This window comes from Heterocephalus glaber, unplaced genomic scaffold (assembly GCF_053883595.1).
Source record: "Heterocephalus glaber isolate CG9 unplaced genomic scaffold, H.glaber_assembly_v1.0 deba00001452, whole genome shotgun sequence".
NCBI lineage: Eukaryota > Metazoa > Chordata > Mammalia > Rodentia > Bathyergidae > Heterocephalus > Heterocephalus glaber.
In genome coordinates this window covers 24,288,601-24,303,056 of record NW_028258302.1, presented here as the reverse complement: position 1 = coordinate 24,303,056, position 14,456 = coordinate 24,288,601, and the positions used below count along the sequence as shown (strand labels likewise).

At 47.2% G+C, this 14,456-nt stretch overlaps 1 protein-coding gene across 5 annotated transcripts in view; it reads left to right on the top strand.

The window, feature by feature from the left end:
- Plekhm2 (pleckstrin homology and RUN domain containing M2) overlaps positions 1-14,456 on the top strand; it is a 38,084-nt gene that overhangs the window by 11,111 nt on the left and 12,517 nt on the right. For all 5 annotated transcript variants that reach the window (XR_015452826.1, XM_004850338.3, XM_087215739.1 and 2 more), the window contains exons 2-5: positions 12,277-12,383; positions 12,546-12,655; positions 13,106-13,205; positions 13,745-13,832. Coding sequence is in view for 4 of the 5 variants with exons in the window: in XM_004850338.3 (XP_004850395.1) it covers positions 12,277-12,383; positions 12,546-12,655; positions 13,106-13,205; positions 13,745-13,832 (405 nt within the window). In the remaining variant the exon portion in view is untranslated. The remainder of the gene's footprint in view (positions 1-12,276; positions 12,384-12,545; positions 12,656-13,105; positions 13,206-13,744; positions 13,833-14,456) is intronic.

Genomic DNA, 14,456 nt, shown 5'->3' with positions numbered 1-14,456 from the left:
CAAGACCCCTGCTATTGAGCCATCCTAGGGAAGACTGGGATGTGCACTTCCCAGATGGTCACTGCAGCCTCTCTCCCAACTGTGCTTCATCCCAAGGGGGTGGAAGCAGAAGGAGCTCAAGAATCAGCCACATCCATGGTGTCTGAGTGCACCCGGCTGAGCTGCAGTAAAGTAGGACCACTGGACAAAGCCAGTAGGTGCAGGAAGCGTCTCTGTCCCCTGTGCCTGTAAAATGAGGGTTCTGGGCAGGTGATTACTTTTCTGATTTTCCAGCATACTAGGTAGTCAGAGTTTTATCTGCTGATAACCCTCCTGTCCCCATCTCTCCTTCCTTTTGTGCGCCCTCCTATATAGGGCATTCTTACTGAGGCCTCAGGAAACTGCTTCACAACCAAATGGTTCTGCAGTCCTTCAGCCCTGGCCTTCATCCAGCCTTGTCTTAGACCCCAGCACAGATTCTCTGCAGAATTGCTATGGTGGTGCTGTTCCATTCCTTGGATTGTGTAACACAGACATTATTGTTCTAAAGAAGCTTTGCTAAAACTGAAAGGCCAAGGCCTGCCTGGCTGCCTTGTTTGTGTATTTATTATTTATTTGTTTTCTTGTTTATCTTGAAGGGGATGGATGGTGAGCACTGGCCTTGCCCTTCCAGTCTGCTGCCATCTGTGTCTGAAGTTGGTGCAGATTGCCAATGTGAGATCAGGGTGGGCATGGTGTTACGGTGACCGCCCTGAAAGCCCTAACATGAAACAAACTACACCAGGCTTTCTCCAGGGTTCCCTCTCTGAGGAGTCCAGCCATTGAAGTTGGGGACATCCCCACTCCCAAGGTAATAATAGTATCACATGGCTGAGCTTGGAAAGAGCATAACAACCAGAGCGGCAGTTTGCCTGGTCTATGGTGGGCTGTGCGCCCTCACTGCCCAGGAGGCTTGCCCCTTGCCTGGCATACCGCAGCGCCATCCAGTGAGAGGCAGTCTTACAGCGCTCACAGGCAGCCAGTTGAGCTCACTGAATCATGGTTATCATTGATTTAATATTCTTTGAATTTTGATTGATATTTTATTATAGCTGTTAACACATATTAATCGTACAAGTTAGAAGGTCTCGCTGTGACATCACCATGCCTGCATGATAGTTCTTTGTCATGTTTAAAGGGGTGACTTGAAGGAAGCAGCAGCAGCTCACCCTTCCTTCAGTTGAGGTCTTTCCACCCCTGGCCCTAGACTGCTGAGGCTGTCCTCACAGTTTGTCATCTAAACACACTGGGTCTCCATGGAGCAGTAGGGAGGTTGCTGTTACCTGGTGACCTCCTCCCTGGGCAGCAGAAGAGGGCCATACCCGAGGGTGCCAGCTCTTTCTCCTTCATCCACAGGCCTGTGTCCTCCATGAATGAGCTGGGATGGGCAGCAGCTGCGGTGGCTTCCTATAGTGGCCAGCCATGTGTTCGGCCCTGTGTCCGTCCAACCTGGCGGACTCCTGTGAGCTGGTTGGGCAGGTATTTGTCCTGCTCCATACATAAATATACAAGTGCACCCTTGCCTCCCACAGGACTGCCTGTGAGTCAGAGTCAGGCTTGGAATCCAGATCTCCCATCTGTCCATCTGGCTGTGCAGGATCACAGCCTCTTTTGGTCCTGACTGACCAGGGAGAAAGAAAGGAGGTCACCTGTAGCCATCTTTCTATGTGGCCATTTATAATCTCTCCCAACTGGATTTGAATTACCTATCTGGGACCAAACTGGAAGGATTTTTGGATACCAACCATTGTACTAGTGTTTTTTTGTTTTGGTTTGGTTTTTGGTTTTTTTGGTACCAGCGATCAAACTCGGGTCCTTGAAACCACTGTGCTAAATCCCCGGCCCTGTTTTTGTTTTTGTACCAGGGATCGAACTCAGGACCTTGTACTTTCCAGGCAGGTGGCAGAACCACTGAGCTAAATCCCTGGCCCAGTACTAGATAGTGTTTTGAGGTTCTGTGTCCCTCAGAGAGAGACAAAACAGGGCCAGCTGTGGCCCAGAGCAGAGAGTGGGACTAACCCTAATTCAAGTGCTCTGCCTCGGGCAGTCCTTGGCTGTCAGGCATGTGCTATCCACATTTACCGGAAGCCATGGGGTCTGGTGCAGTATGACCATGACCAGTCCTCCCAGAGTACTCTGGGAGCACTGCCTGGCTCTCCCCAGCCCAGGTGCCTAAGGACACCCCAAAAACAAGGCCTGAGATCTCCTGAGCTGCTGCAGGGTGTGGTCTGGAACATGCCTTGAGACGGCCTCAGCGTTCAAGGCCAGCAGGGGGGAAGCTATGGCTTTTTAAAATTACTTAATCCTCGGGCTGGTGATTTAGCTCAGTGGTTGCGCTGCCTGCTACACAAGCACAAGGACCCGAGTGTGATTCCCGGTACAAAAAAAAAAAACAATTTAAAAAAATTACGTAATCCTCTTCTTCATTCTTAGCTGATCTTGACTGTTTTTTTTTTTTTTCTTCTCATCAGAACTTTTTCTTCCTCCCAGACTAAAGCATCCCAGCCCGCCTTTGTCAGCTGCCCTCTGTGGCCACCCTTCCCCCACAGTGGAGTCTACCTCTCTTTCCTGTTCTACTTCTCCTCTCACTCCACCCATTTTTCCCATTGCCCTTTTGGCAAAACTGGCCAAAGGCATTTTCTGTATTTGTTTTCTCTTGTTTCATTCTTTCATTTTTTTTCCCCTCCCTTCTTCCTTCCTTCCTTTTTTTTTTTTTTTTTTCTTTTGGTACCAGGGATCGAACTCAGATCCTTGGGGCTTGCGCAGTAGGTGGCGAAACCGCTGAGCTAAATCCCCGGCCTCTTCCTTCCTTCTTTCTGTCCTTTCTTGAACTTGGCAGTGATCCTCTTGCCTCAGCCTCCCAAGTCCTTGGCTTACAGGGGTGCTCCACCACGCCCATCCTCCCTTCTTTCTGGCCTTCCTCCCTCTTTTTCTCCTTTCCCCCTTCCTTCTTTCTTTTCTTTTTCCTGTCCTTTCCTTCTCTCTTCTTCCTTCTTCCCTCTCTGTCCTCCAGCAAAGAGTAGATACAGTCCCCAGTGACCTCCTCTTCCAGCCAGGCCCCACCTTCTACCACCTCCCAGTGGTGCCAGCCGGCTGGAACCAGGCCTTCAGCACATGAGTCTTGGAGGACATTCCAGCTCCAATCTGTGACACCCACATCCATCAATAAGCTCCTGCCACTTTGCATCTCTTCTGCCACCACAGCCAGCCCTGTTTGTTCCATTGTTTCTGTACCCTCTGCACTAGTGGGAACCTCCTAACCGATGTCTTTCCCTCCCTCGCTCCCTGTCCCCTCTTTATCTCTTTCTGTCCCTTCCTATGTTTTGTGCAGTGCTGGGGATCAAACCTAGGGTCATACACATGCTAGTCAACCATTCTACCACTGAGCTATGTCCACAGCCTTGTTTTTATTTTATTTTGAAACAGGTTCTTACTAAGTTTTCTAGGCTGCCCTCAAATTTGTGATCTTCCTATCCTCCTGCCTCAGCCTCTGGAATAGCTAGGATTATAGGCTGCACCGCTGCACCTGGCTCCCAACTAGTCTTTTTCTGCTTCTGTGTGGCCTTTCGCAGTCTGTACACACCACACAGCCATAGCAGCCTTGGACCAGGCATCCGGTCAAGTTACTCCCCTGTTTTCAACCCTTTAGCAGCTTCCTCTCATGCTGGTGATGAAGTACCAAGTCCTGAGGGCCCCAATGGCTGTGCATGGCCTGGCCCTCACTGCCTGCTTGGCTTCATCTATGCCACTCACACCCTGGTCCCTGAGCTCCAATTTTATCAGCCTCCTTGTTGCTCCTGCCTCAGGACCTCTGCATCTGCTATTCCTCTAAGTGGAATACCCTTCCCCCAGAAACCTTAGTAGATCTTCTCTGGCCCAGTATTTATAACAGGCCCCATACCCTGCTTTGCTTTTTGTTTTTTTATAGCCCTTATCACTCCCTGATGCATTATTATATATTTGCACATACTTTATCTGCACTACCTGAATGAGTTTCACAAGGGCAAGGACTTGGTAGACTTCTGTATAAGAACAGTGTACTTCAGTATACGCAGTAGGTGCTCAGTAATGTTTGTTGCACTGTGTCTTCAAGGCTTGAGCCACCCCTTCTGGGCACTGCTGAGCTGAGCTTCAAGCAAGCGACAGCTCACCAGCCCAACCTGTCACAAGTATGCATTGTTTGCCACCTCTGCGCAGCGTTCTAGACCAAGGTTCAACAAGTTTTCTGTAAAGAGGTGGATAGTACCCAGGTTTGGTGGCACACCCTAATCCCACCACTCGGAAGGCTGAGACAAGAGGACTGCTGTGAGTTTGAGGCCAGCCTGAGCTACATAGTTTGACCTTGTCTCAAAAAACAAGAGCCATATAGTATTTAGTTTCTGTAGACTGTATACCATAGTCTCTGCTGCAACCACTGAATTTTGCTGTTGTAGCACGAAAACAGCTACAAATGATACCTACACAAATGGGTGTGCTCCAATAAAAGTTGTTTTGTTTTTGTTTTTGTTTTGGTACCGGGGATTGAAGGGGATCAAACTCTGGACCTTGAGCTTGCAAGGCAGGCGGCGGAACCACTGAGCTAAATCTCCACCCCCTGCCCCCCCACCCCGGTTTGTTTATTATTTTTTATTTTTTGGTACCGGGGATCGAACTCAGGTTCCTTTGCTTGCACAGCAGGCGGCAAAACCACTGAGCTAAATCCCCAGCCAGTTTGTTTATTGTTGTAAGGCAGGGTGTTACTATGTGTGAGGTACAGTGGAGGGATGTGACCACTCGAGCAGGCTAGTGGAAGGTAATGAGGCACAGACTTTATTCACCTGGGTGCAGCTCAACTGAGGGCATCAATCGCCTGTCAGTGTTGAACAGACCAAAGGCAGGGGTTTTTACAGGGAATTGGGAGGGGGCTGGTGCAAACGTGTAGTCGGAGTCCATGCAGTGGTCAAAGCAGGTAAGATGTCGTTCTGTACTTGATGGCTTTATGGTCTTCTCTCCTCCCCGTGACATTCCGTCCTGTGTTTATCTGCTTGAAGACAGCATGGCCTGTGTCAGGAGAAGCCAGCACCACCTGCATCTGCTGCATGTTCTGCTGAGAGCTGCAGTTTTAGCTGTAGCTTGGAATTAAGCAGCATATTCATTAACCGTTTCATGTCCAGATCAAGCCTGACGCTATGTAGCCCAAGCTGGCCTCAAACTCACAGTGATCTTCCTGCCTCAGCCTCCTAAGTGCTGGGATTACAAGGTGTGTGCCAGGACACTTGGCCAGTAAGACTCCTATTTGTAAAATAGGTGGGCCTGCTGCCATAGCTTGCTAACCCTTGCTTCAGATTCCTGCTAATTCTGAAACTTTTTGCCTCTTCCCGAGACCTGCAGGAACAGAAAGGAAAGCAGACAAAAAAAACAACAACAACATTGGGGGCCAGGATTTAACTCAGTGGTGCTGTTGCCTGCCTCGCAACCACAAGGTCCCAAGTTCAATCCCCAGTACCAAAAAAAAGAAAAAAGAAAAGAAAGGAAAGCAGAACTGGTTGGCAGTCTGAGCAGCAGGGTGGAGTCATCAGGAGTGGGGAGCTCCTCCAGGGCAGCTAGGCCTGTTTTAGCTAAACAAGACGCCCCCTCAGTCCTGGGGGTAGTCAGCACAGGCCACAGGGAGCAGGGGTCACAGGCTGGCTTTCTTGGAAGCCACCTGGCTGCTCTCCTTGGTCTGTCTTCCAGGAAGCAGAGCTGTGGCAGATGCAGAGCTCACTTCTACCATGGGCTTTGTGGTTCTGATGTAAGAGCAGGCACTGTGTTTTTATTTCTTGGGTTCTCCTGAAATACATCAGAAAGGATGTGTCAGAGTCTAGCATTTTCTGTACATTATTCATTCAGTAATCTTGAAGTCAGGTTTGATAAACGGGCTTAGCCACATTCTAGCCCTGTGACCTACTTTCTGGGGTTGCTGTGGCAATTAAATTAAGTAGTATTTCTGACTGCTTTGTCATCCGCATCATCAGCATCATCGTAGCTGCTAACACTTACTGTTTATAGGTTGTCGTGCACTTTATCAATATGCTGTGACTATTATCTGAACCCTTATGACAGGAGGCTCCCAAGGGACAGTACTGTTACCAAGCCCATTTTCCAAATAAAGAAACTGATTTAGAGAGGTTACTGCCTTGTCCACAGCCACACAGTGAATTCAAACATGTTGTAGGACCTCAGAGTCCACTTTTTTTTTTAACATTTTTATATACATTTGTTTCTCAGCTTCTGCATGATCTAAATCAAAAGCCCAGTTATTTTACCAGAATTTTGAGTTTCAGTGTAGTGTTTAACTTTAACATACTGCATTTGTTTTGCCATTAATAACATTCCAAAGTTGATTAAAATTATATTCTATATACATATTGTCACATTCACTAGCTAAACAAATGTTACTTTCATTGCAAGACATACTTTTGTACCTCAAAAGCTTACAGCCCCAACTTGCAACAGGAAGAAACATCAATGTTAAATCATCTATTTTCTGTTATGCAATTATGAGCAAAGTAATGTTGAAAACAAGCACTCCACTTAAATACAATGTCCTACTTTTGTGCAGTGCCCAAAATTTTGTCAGTGTTTGGTAATTGTAGTGTAATACAATATTTTTAAAGACATCACTGGGCTGAGGATGTAGTTCAGTGGTTCTGTCGCCTGCCTCACAAGCGCAGGGTCCCGAGTTTGATCCCCCGTACCAAAAAAAAAAAAAAAAGACAGCACTGATTTTTTTTTTTTACCATGAACCTGAATTTTTTCACTGAAAAAAGAAAAAAAGATTTTTGAAAGTATAAAAGTCACACTGTATTTTAAAAAAGAATTAAAATTCTAGACTTCTAATCCAGAGTTCACTCTTAACTGCTTTGCCACCTTCCTAGTGCACATAATAAGCACTCAATAAATGATGCTTCTGATGAGAGCTAGTGTTGAACACAGCTGGAGAGTGACTTGGGCTTCCTGCCTGAGCTGTGTTGGTACTACTCCTGTCCACCCGCGTTTGGGGTCCCCATTATGCGATGTTTGCTCTCCTCTGCTGCTCTGCCTTCAGTACCTGCTGTTCTTGCTGCAGGAAGTGGCTGCAGCCTCTCTGTAGCTCAGGGAAGGTGCCTCCACTGTCTGTTCACCTTTGTGCCATGTTTTGCTGAACAGCTCTCAAAGTATGAGCTCCTGCTGTTGACGGAGCTCCTCAAGCTCTTGCTTCACCGACTCATAGACATTCTTTGTCTTCTTCCTGCTCCTTTCAAGATCCATGCTGGTGGCAGCATCTATCCAGGATCTTCTTGTCCCCTTAGGTGATGGGCAATGGTTACCAACCAGCTTGCTGTAAAGCCCAGAAAGAGTAGGCTTTGGAACCACCTGCTAGCAAACAGAGTATTAGTTACTGAGAGCAAAATGTGTTGTATCTTTGCACCTGAGTTTATGTTTAGCCAATTGCTGTGTTATCAGTTTGACCAAGAAGGGGTTCGTTGTTATTCATCTCTGTTAATGTCTACTGAGCACTTGCTGGTTACCAGATCTGTGCTCACCTTTTTGTGCTTTTTATCACTCAATGCCCTAAAGCAGCATCATCCAGTTGAACTTGCTGCAGTAATGGAAATGCTCTGTATCTGCACTAATACAGTAGCCACCCTCCAATGTGGCTATTGAACATTTGAAATGTGGCTAGTACAACTACAGCTGAATTGTTAACTTGATTTTGTCTTAAATTTAAATGGAATTTTTTTTTTTTTTTTTGGTACCAGGGATCAAACTCGGGACTTCCCGCTTGCAAGGCAGGTGGCGGAACCACTGAGCTAAAAGTCCTTTTAACTTGAGTTATAGATGAGAGGAGATGAGACTTAGAGGGTTTGGTAATTTGCTCAGTCACAGTGTTTCTGAGCTGCGTTGGGACCCAGGCTTCCTGCCTCCTGAACCTTCTCCTCACTGTCATGGCTGTACTCTTTTTTTTGTTTTGTTTTGTTTTTTGGTACAAGGGATCAAACTTGGGACCTCGCGCTTTCAAGGCAGGCTGCAGCACCACTGAGCTAAATCCCCAGCCCACAGCTGTACTCTTTTTATTGTGCTGTTTGCAGAAATTGCTTTATGTTTGCAGATTGCTCCCTGACTCACAAACACCATGTGTAGATATGCAACCCATCTTAAAATTAATGTGCAAGATATATATAAAAAGGGGAAGCCAAGGATTTAACTCAGTGGCACCACGCCTGCCTTGCAAGCTCAAGGTTCTGAGTTCGATCCCCAGTACCGCAAAAAAAAAAAAAAAAAAAAAAAGCAGTTCTATATCTTAAAAAAGCTGTGAAACTTACCAAAGGATATAAAAGAAGTCCTGAATAAATGAAGGGGGACCCGTGTTATGTAGGAAGACTCAGTAACGGAAAGATATCATTTCACCCCACAAAAATCTCTGGACTCAGCATGAGCCCATGACAAATCCAAAAGGGAATTGTAATGAAATTCAATTCTAGAAGAATAGATTAGAATGATTGAAACAGTTTTGAAAAAGAATAGTTGGGTGTGGGGGACAGGGGAAATGGATTTGTTCTGCTCATATATAAGTGCTGAGTAAGGTGAATTAAAAATGAGGCACTGGGGCCGGGGATTTAGCTCAGTGGTTCCGCCGCCTGCCTGCCTTGCAAGCACAAGGTCATGAGTTAGATTCCCCATAACAACAACAACAAAAATGAGGCACTGGAACGGGAACAGACAATAGAACAACAACACGAAATAGTCCAGAAAGAGGCAAATTAAACCATATATCAGTAGGAGTGAGGCTGAGCCATTATTAGTAGATAAAAGAAACAGATTATCCATCCAGAACGAAATAAAGCTGCTTCCTTACTTCATGTCAGTATAAACATCTACACATAAAACCACTGGCTGGGGTGTAGTTGAGTGGTAGAAGCCTGCCTGCGACATGCAAGACCCCAGGCTCAATCTCCCACCACACGCACACACACACTTATACATGTGTGTATATGTTTATGTGTGTGTATATGTATGTATATCTTAGAATCAAAAGAATAAAGGTAGTTTTATAATAGAATGGGAAATGTAGGAAATCATAAAGATTGACAGTCTTGACTGCAAAAACTTAAACATTTCTCAGTAGGGAAAAATCAACATATTCAAGATATAAAGGTCATTGGCACTGGGGAGGTAATTATACAATGCAGTAAACTGGGTTTATTTTAAACAAGGAGCTGTAATAATTCAATAAGAAAAAGGGAAGCTTCTATGGACAAAAGTTATTAATAAGCAGCTCACAGAAAAAAATAAAAATGGTTAATGGGTATGTTTACCTATAATTTTAACCAGAGAAATACAATTTATTTATTTATTTATTATATTTATTTATTTTTTGATACCAGGGATTGAACTCGGGACCTTGTGCTTGCAGGGCAGGCAGCGGAACCACTGAGCTAAATCCCTGGCCCCAGAGAAATACAATTTAAAACAATTAGGTATTTCGGTGCCTGCCTCACATTCCTGGTACAAAAAAAAGTACTTTAAAAAAATACTGGGTGCTATTTTTCACCAGTTGGGCTGGGAAAAAATTAGACTAATTATATCCAGTGTTGGCCAGTGAGGGGGGAGTATAAATTTATCCATCATTCTAGAAAGGGAAATGATAGGACCCAGGCAGATTGTAAATATGTACGTCCCTTAGCTCAGCAGCTCCACTTGTTTGTTTTATTTTGAGACAGGGTCTCATTATATAGTCTAGGCTGGCCTTGAACTTGTGATCCTTCTGCCTCAGCCTCCTGAGGTCAGGGATTATAGAAGTATACTACTGCCCTCAGATGTAGCTCAGTTGCGGTTCGCTTAAGAAGTGCACTACTTTAAAAAAAAAAAAGGGCCGGGGATTTAGCTCAGTGGTTTCCCCGCCTGCTGCGCAAGTGCAAGGACCCGAGTTCCATCCCTGGTACCAAAAAAAAAAAAGTGCACTAGTGCCTGACTCCAGGAGCTCCACTTTTTTTTTTTTTTCTGGTACCAGGGATTGAACTCAGGACCTTGTGCTTGCAAGCCAGGCAAGCAAATCCCCAATCCCCTCTTTTCTTTTCTTTTTGCTGGGGAATTGAACTTAGGGCTTTCATACTGAGCTACATCCCCAGCCCTTTTTTTTTTTTTTGGTACCGGGATCGAACTCGGGACCTTGCATTTGCGAGGCAGGCGGTGGAACCACTGAGCTAAATCCCTGGCCCTCTCCAGCCCTTTTTAAATTTTTTGTTTTGAGACAGGGTCTCACTAAGTTACCCAGGGTAGGCTTGAATTTGCCATCCTCCTGCCTCAGCCTCCTAAGTGCTGGGGTGACAGCAGTGTGCCACTGTGCCTGGCTGCAGCGGCTCACCATGCAGTAGCATCTACACAGGACAGTGCAGAGTTCACTGCAGGTGTTTTGGTACATGACATCAGAGAACTGGAGACCATAGACATGTTTAACAATAGTTGGAGGGCCGGAGATTTAGCTCAGTGGTTCCGCTGCCTGCCTTCCAAGCACAAGGTCCTGAGTTCAATCCCTGGTACCAAAAAAAAATTGTTGGGCTGGGGATAGGGCTCAGTAGTAGAGCATTTGGCTAGGGTAAGGAGGTCCTGGATTCAATCCCCAGCAATACAAAAAACCCAAAATAATCATTAAAGTATGGTACATCACATTGTTTAATACAATGCGACTATGAAAAATAAATATAATGATCTGTGTATAATGATACGGAAATATATGTGTGATGTATCTTTAGGGCAAAAGCAGTATTCAGAAAAATAAATATAGGGGCTGGGGATGTAGCTCAGTGGTTCTGCCGCCCACCGCCTGCCTCACAAGTGCAAGGACCCGAGTTTGATCCCCGGAACCAAAAAAAAAAAAAAAAAGAAAGAAAAAAATTTAATTCTGGGCTGGGGATTTAGCTCAGTGGTTCTGGTGCCTGCCTCACAAGCACAAGTTCCTGAGTTCGATCCCCAGTACCAAAAAAAAAAAAAAGAAAAGAAAAAGAAGTATATCCTGATCTTACTTTACTTTTTTTTTTGGTACTGGGGATCAAACTCAGGACTTTGTGCTTGGAAGGCAGGCAGTGGAACCACTGAGCTAAATCCCCAGCCCTTGTTTTGCTTTTTAAATGAGGAAGTTGCACTCTATCTCTAAGGAAACTTTCAGCTTTACTATCTATTCTAAGATGCTCTGATCTCTGATCTTGAAATTTTTTTAAAAAACATTTTTTTTCTTTGCAGTAGTAGGGATTAAACTGAGGGGCTTTGTGTGTGCTGGGCAAGTGCTCTACCATTGAGCTACAGTCTCAGCCCCTTTTCAATTTTGTTCTGTCCCAGCCTGCAGGGCTGCTGGGCTTGGACAGGGCCAGAGAAGAGGGCTCTTTCTGTTGTGGGGGTAGATGGCTGGCCTCCCCCGAGAGCACATGCTTATTGGTATGGTTACCACATCTTGCCTGCTGCAGCCATCTGTCTGGCACTGCTTCTAGAAAGGACTTGAGAGCACATTTGTCCCGAGAGCTTAAACCCAGATTCAGGAATCTGTACTCTTTTCTTATGTTCTTTCCCCTTTCAGCCACTGGGAAGGCAAATCAAACAGGATATGCTAAAAAGAACTGGCCAGACTTTTCCTCCAGAGCTTTGCTTGGCTGCAGAAGCTCAGTCCCAGTTCCCTAGCTATGCAATAAACTGTTCTCACCTGGTGGGCCTGCTCCATGCTGGGGGTCATCTCACCTGTTGTCCAAATCTCTGTGGAGCAGTCCAGACTAGGAAGTGTCCTTGGTGCAGGGTTCAACAGGAGCCTGGCACCCAGAATCACACCTAGCCTTGCCAGTTTCCTCAGGCACATCTAGTGCCCCTGTCAGCCTCTGCCAAGAAGCCCATCGGAGCAGGCCCATCAGCCCTTACTGTGTGCAGAGGGCAGCCCCACGCGGGGCCAGCATGTTGTATAGCTCTGTGCATGTGATTTAAATAGATGGCACTATCTGTGGTGACCCTGGAGTTGTGCAGATGTGGCCCTGGCTCAAAGCCTAGGACCATCTGACACCTGTCCAGGGGCTGCACATCCCTCCACAGCATCAAGTTGCATCATGCAAAGTGCCCCTGAGGGCCTTTTGGGGATGTAGCTGGGGGAGATGGCCTTTGGCCTCTGGAACCTCAGGGCAGGTATCATGGGTGCATCATTCACTGATGGTTTTCTCAGCTCCCTTAAATCCAGACATCTGTAGCCTTCCTCTTTATCCCTTTATTTTTCTCTTTCAGCTGCAGAGCTACTTTGCTGCATGTGAGGATGAGACCCCTGCCATCCGGAACCACGACAAGGTTCTGCAGCGCCTGTGCGAGCACCTGGACCATGCACTGCTCTACGGGTAAGTGAGGGAGTTCCGAGTTAGCCCAGTAACCTTCCTGGCAGGACGGAGTGGCTGGGGCGGGATGGGGTGAGGGCACATGGGGTACCTGGGGGACCTGTTATCTGCAGCTTGCTGGGGTGGCCCTACCCAGGGCCCAGCACTGTTGTCCTGTCCCCCCAGGTTACAAGACCTCTCCTCTGGCTACTGGGTACTGGTGGTGCATTTCACCCGCAGAGAAGCCATCAAGCAGATTGAGGTGTTGCAGCATGTGGCCACCAACCTGGGGCGCAGTAAGTTCTGCCCTCCCTCCAGGAGGCTAATTGCCTTGTGGGGTCCAGTGCCAGTGGGGTTAAAGGGCCAGCACCCTGCTTGAGGCCTCTTTTCTCCTGTGTGTGACAGTTTGTGGATGCATTAGTGATGGGGTGAAGGGAAGCATTACATGGAGGAGGACAGGACTCCACACACCCCAGGGAAGCACACAAGGAGGAGACTGGTTTCTCTCCAGATTAGGGCCCAGGTTAGCCCACAGAATCAGGGCAGTGTGCTTGCCTGTCTTAGCCTATGTGAAGTGTGCCACCTGCCCTCTTCATCTGTCCCAGCTGGCCACAGGGTGGGGCCTAAAAGCTTCTGGAGTGCTGGTCCCTCATCTGGTCTTTCTTTCCTTTCTGCCCTTGCTTGGCAAAAAACAAAAGTCACGCCCTGACAGACCTTCCTTTGAGTTACTCCTGCCTCCGTTGCAGGCCGGGCCTGGCTGTACCTGGCCCTCAATGAGAACTCCTTGGAGAGCTACCTGAGGCTGTTCCAGGAGAATCTGGGGCTGCTGCAGAAGTACTACGTCAGGTGAGTGTCTGCAGTGCTATGTCACCTGGCCTGTGGCTTCCCAGGCAGACTTACAGCGTGCCATAGAGGCCTAGCCTGGCATCCCATAGGAGGATGTGGCAGTGATGGCCAGAGAGCTGTGGGAAGCTTGCTGGCAGTGTGGTGGCTTGCTCTGGGATTGCTGAGGTCCCGCCTGGGCTGCTGTGTACAGTCTCGGACTCTAACCTCCGCCTGATCCTATGCCCAGGCCTCAGACTGACTGAATGTTCTACCTTGGCCTTAGCCTTTGCCAGGGTTGCTGCAGGGACAGAGTATTTATAGCAGCCTCTGAGAGCCTGCTGTGCCTCATGCTACAGGCCCATCTCTGGAGCCCCTGGCAGGCAAGAGCAGTGTGGAGAATGCTGGAAGGAAAGATGTGGGGATAGCTGTGTCACACTGGGTGCCATCCAGGTGCTGGGGCTGTTATGTGTCCAGTTTCAACACACTTGGCTCCCTGTTAAGTTTGGGCCCAGGTGGTAACCAGACCCAGAAGTACCATCGTTGTTTCTTATGTCTTGCAGGAATGCCCTGGTCTGCAGCCATGATCACCTGACTCTCTTCCTGACCTTGGTGTCTGGGCTGGAGTTCATTCGCTTTGACCTGGAGCTGGTGAGATTCCCTTCCTCTGTTAGGGACAGGGAAGGGGGCAGTGGGGACAGGAGCTTCATTTTTCCAATCCTTCAGGGGAGATTGATGGGCATGGGGAGCTTGAACAATGCCTATTTTTCAAGTGAGGGAAAGGCTTCTGGGTCGGTGGAAAGGAGTGCTTCACTCTCCTGGCCTACTGATGGCAAGGGGTCCTGGTTCAGGTAATCCTTTCTATCTCTTTCCAACATGGAGAAAAGCCACACTGCCTGGAGTATCTTATCCCAGAAGGATTTGCCTTCATGTTTGGGACGTGAATGTGTGAGAGGAGCAATGTGAATTTATCCATGTTTCCTAGAATTCTGGCAACTGGCATTGGCCCCATGCTTCCCACCCAGTGTACTCCCTGCTATTCTCTTCGGATTCCCTACCTGCCTTCATTTCATGGACTGTGCAGTCCTGCTGTCTTATCCATAGGGCACATGTTCTGAGCCCCCATGACTGTCTAAAATCTCAGAGAATGCAAAACACTCTACACACCATGTTTTTTCTTGTCTACATACACCTATTATAAAGTTAATTCAGAAATCAGGCACAGTAGGAAATAATAATCATAGCCAATAGTAAAATAGAATATTATAACCATAT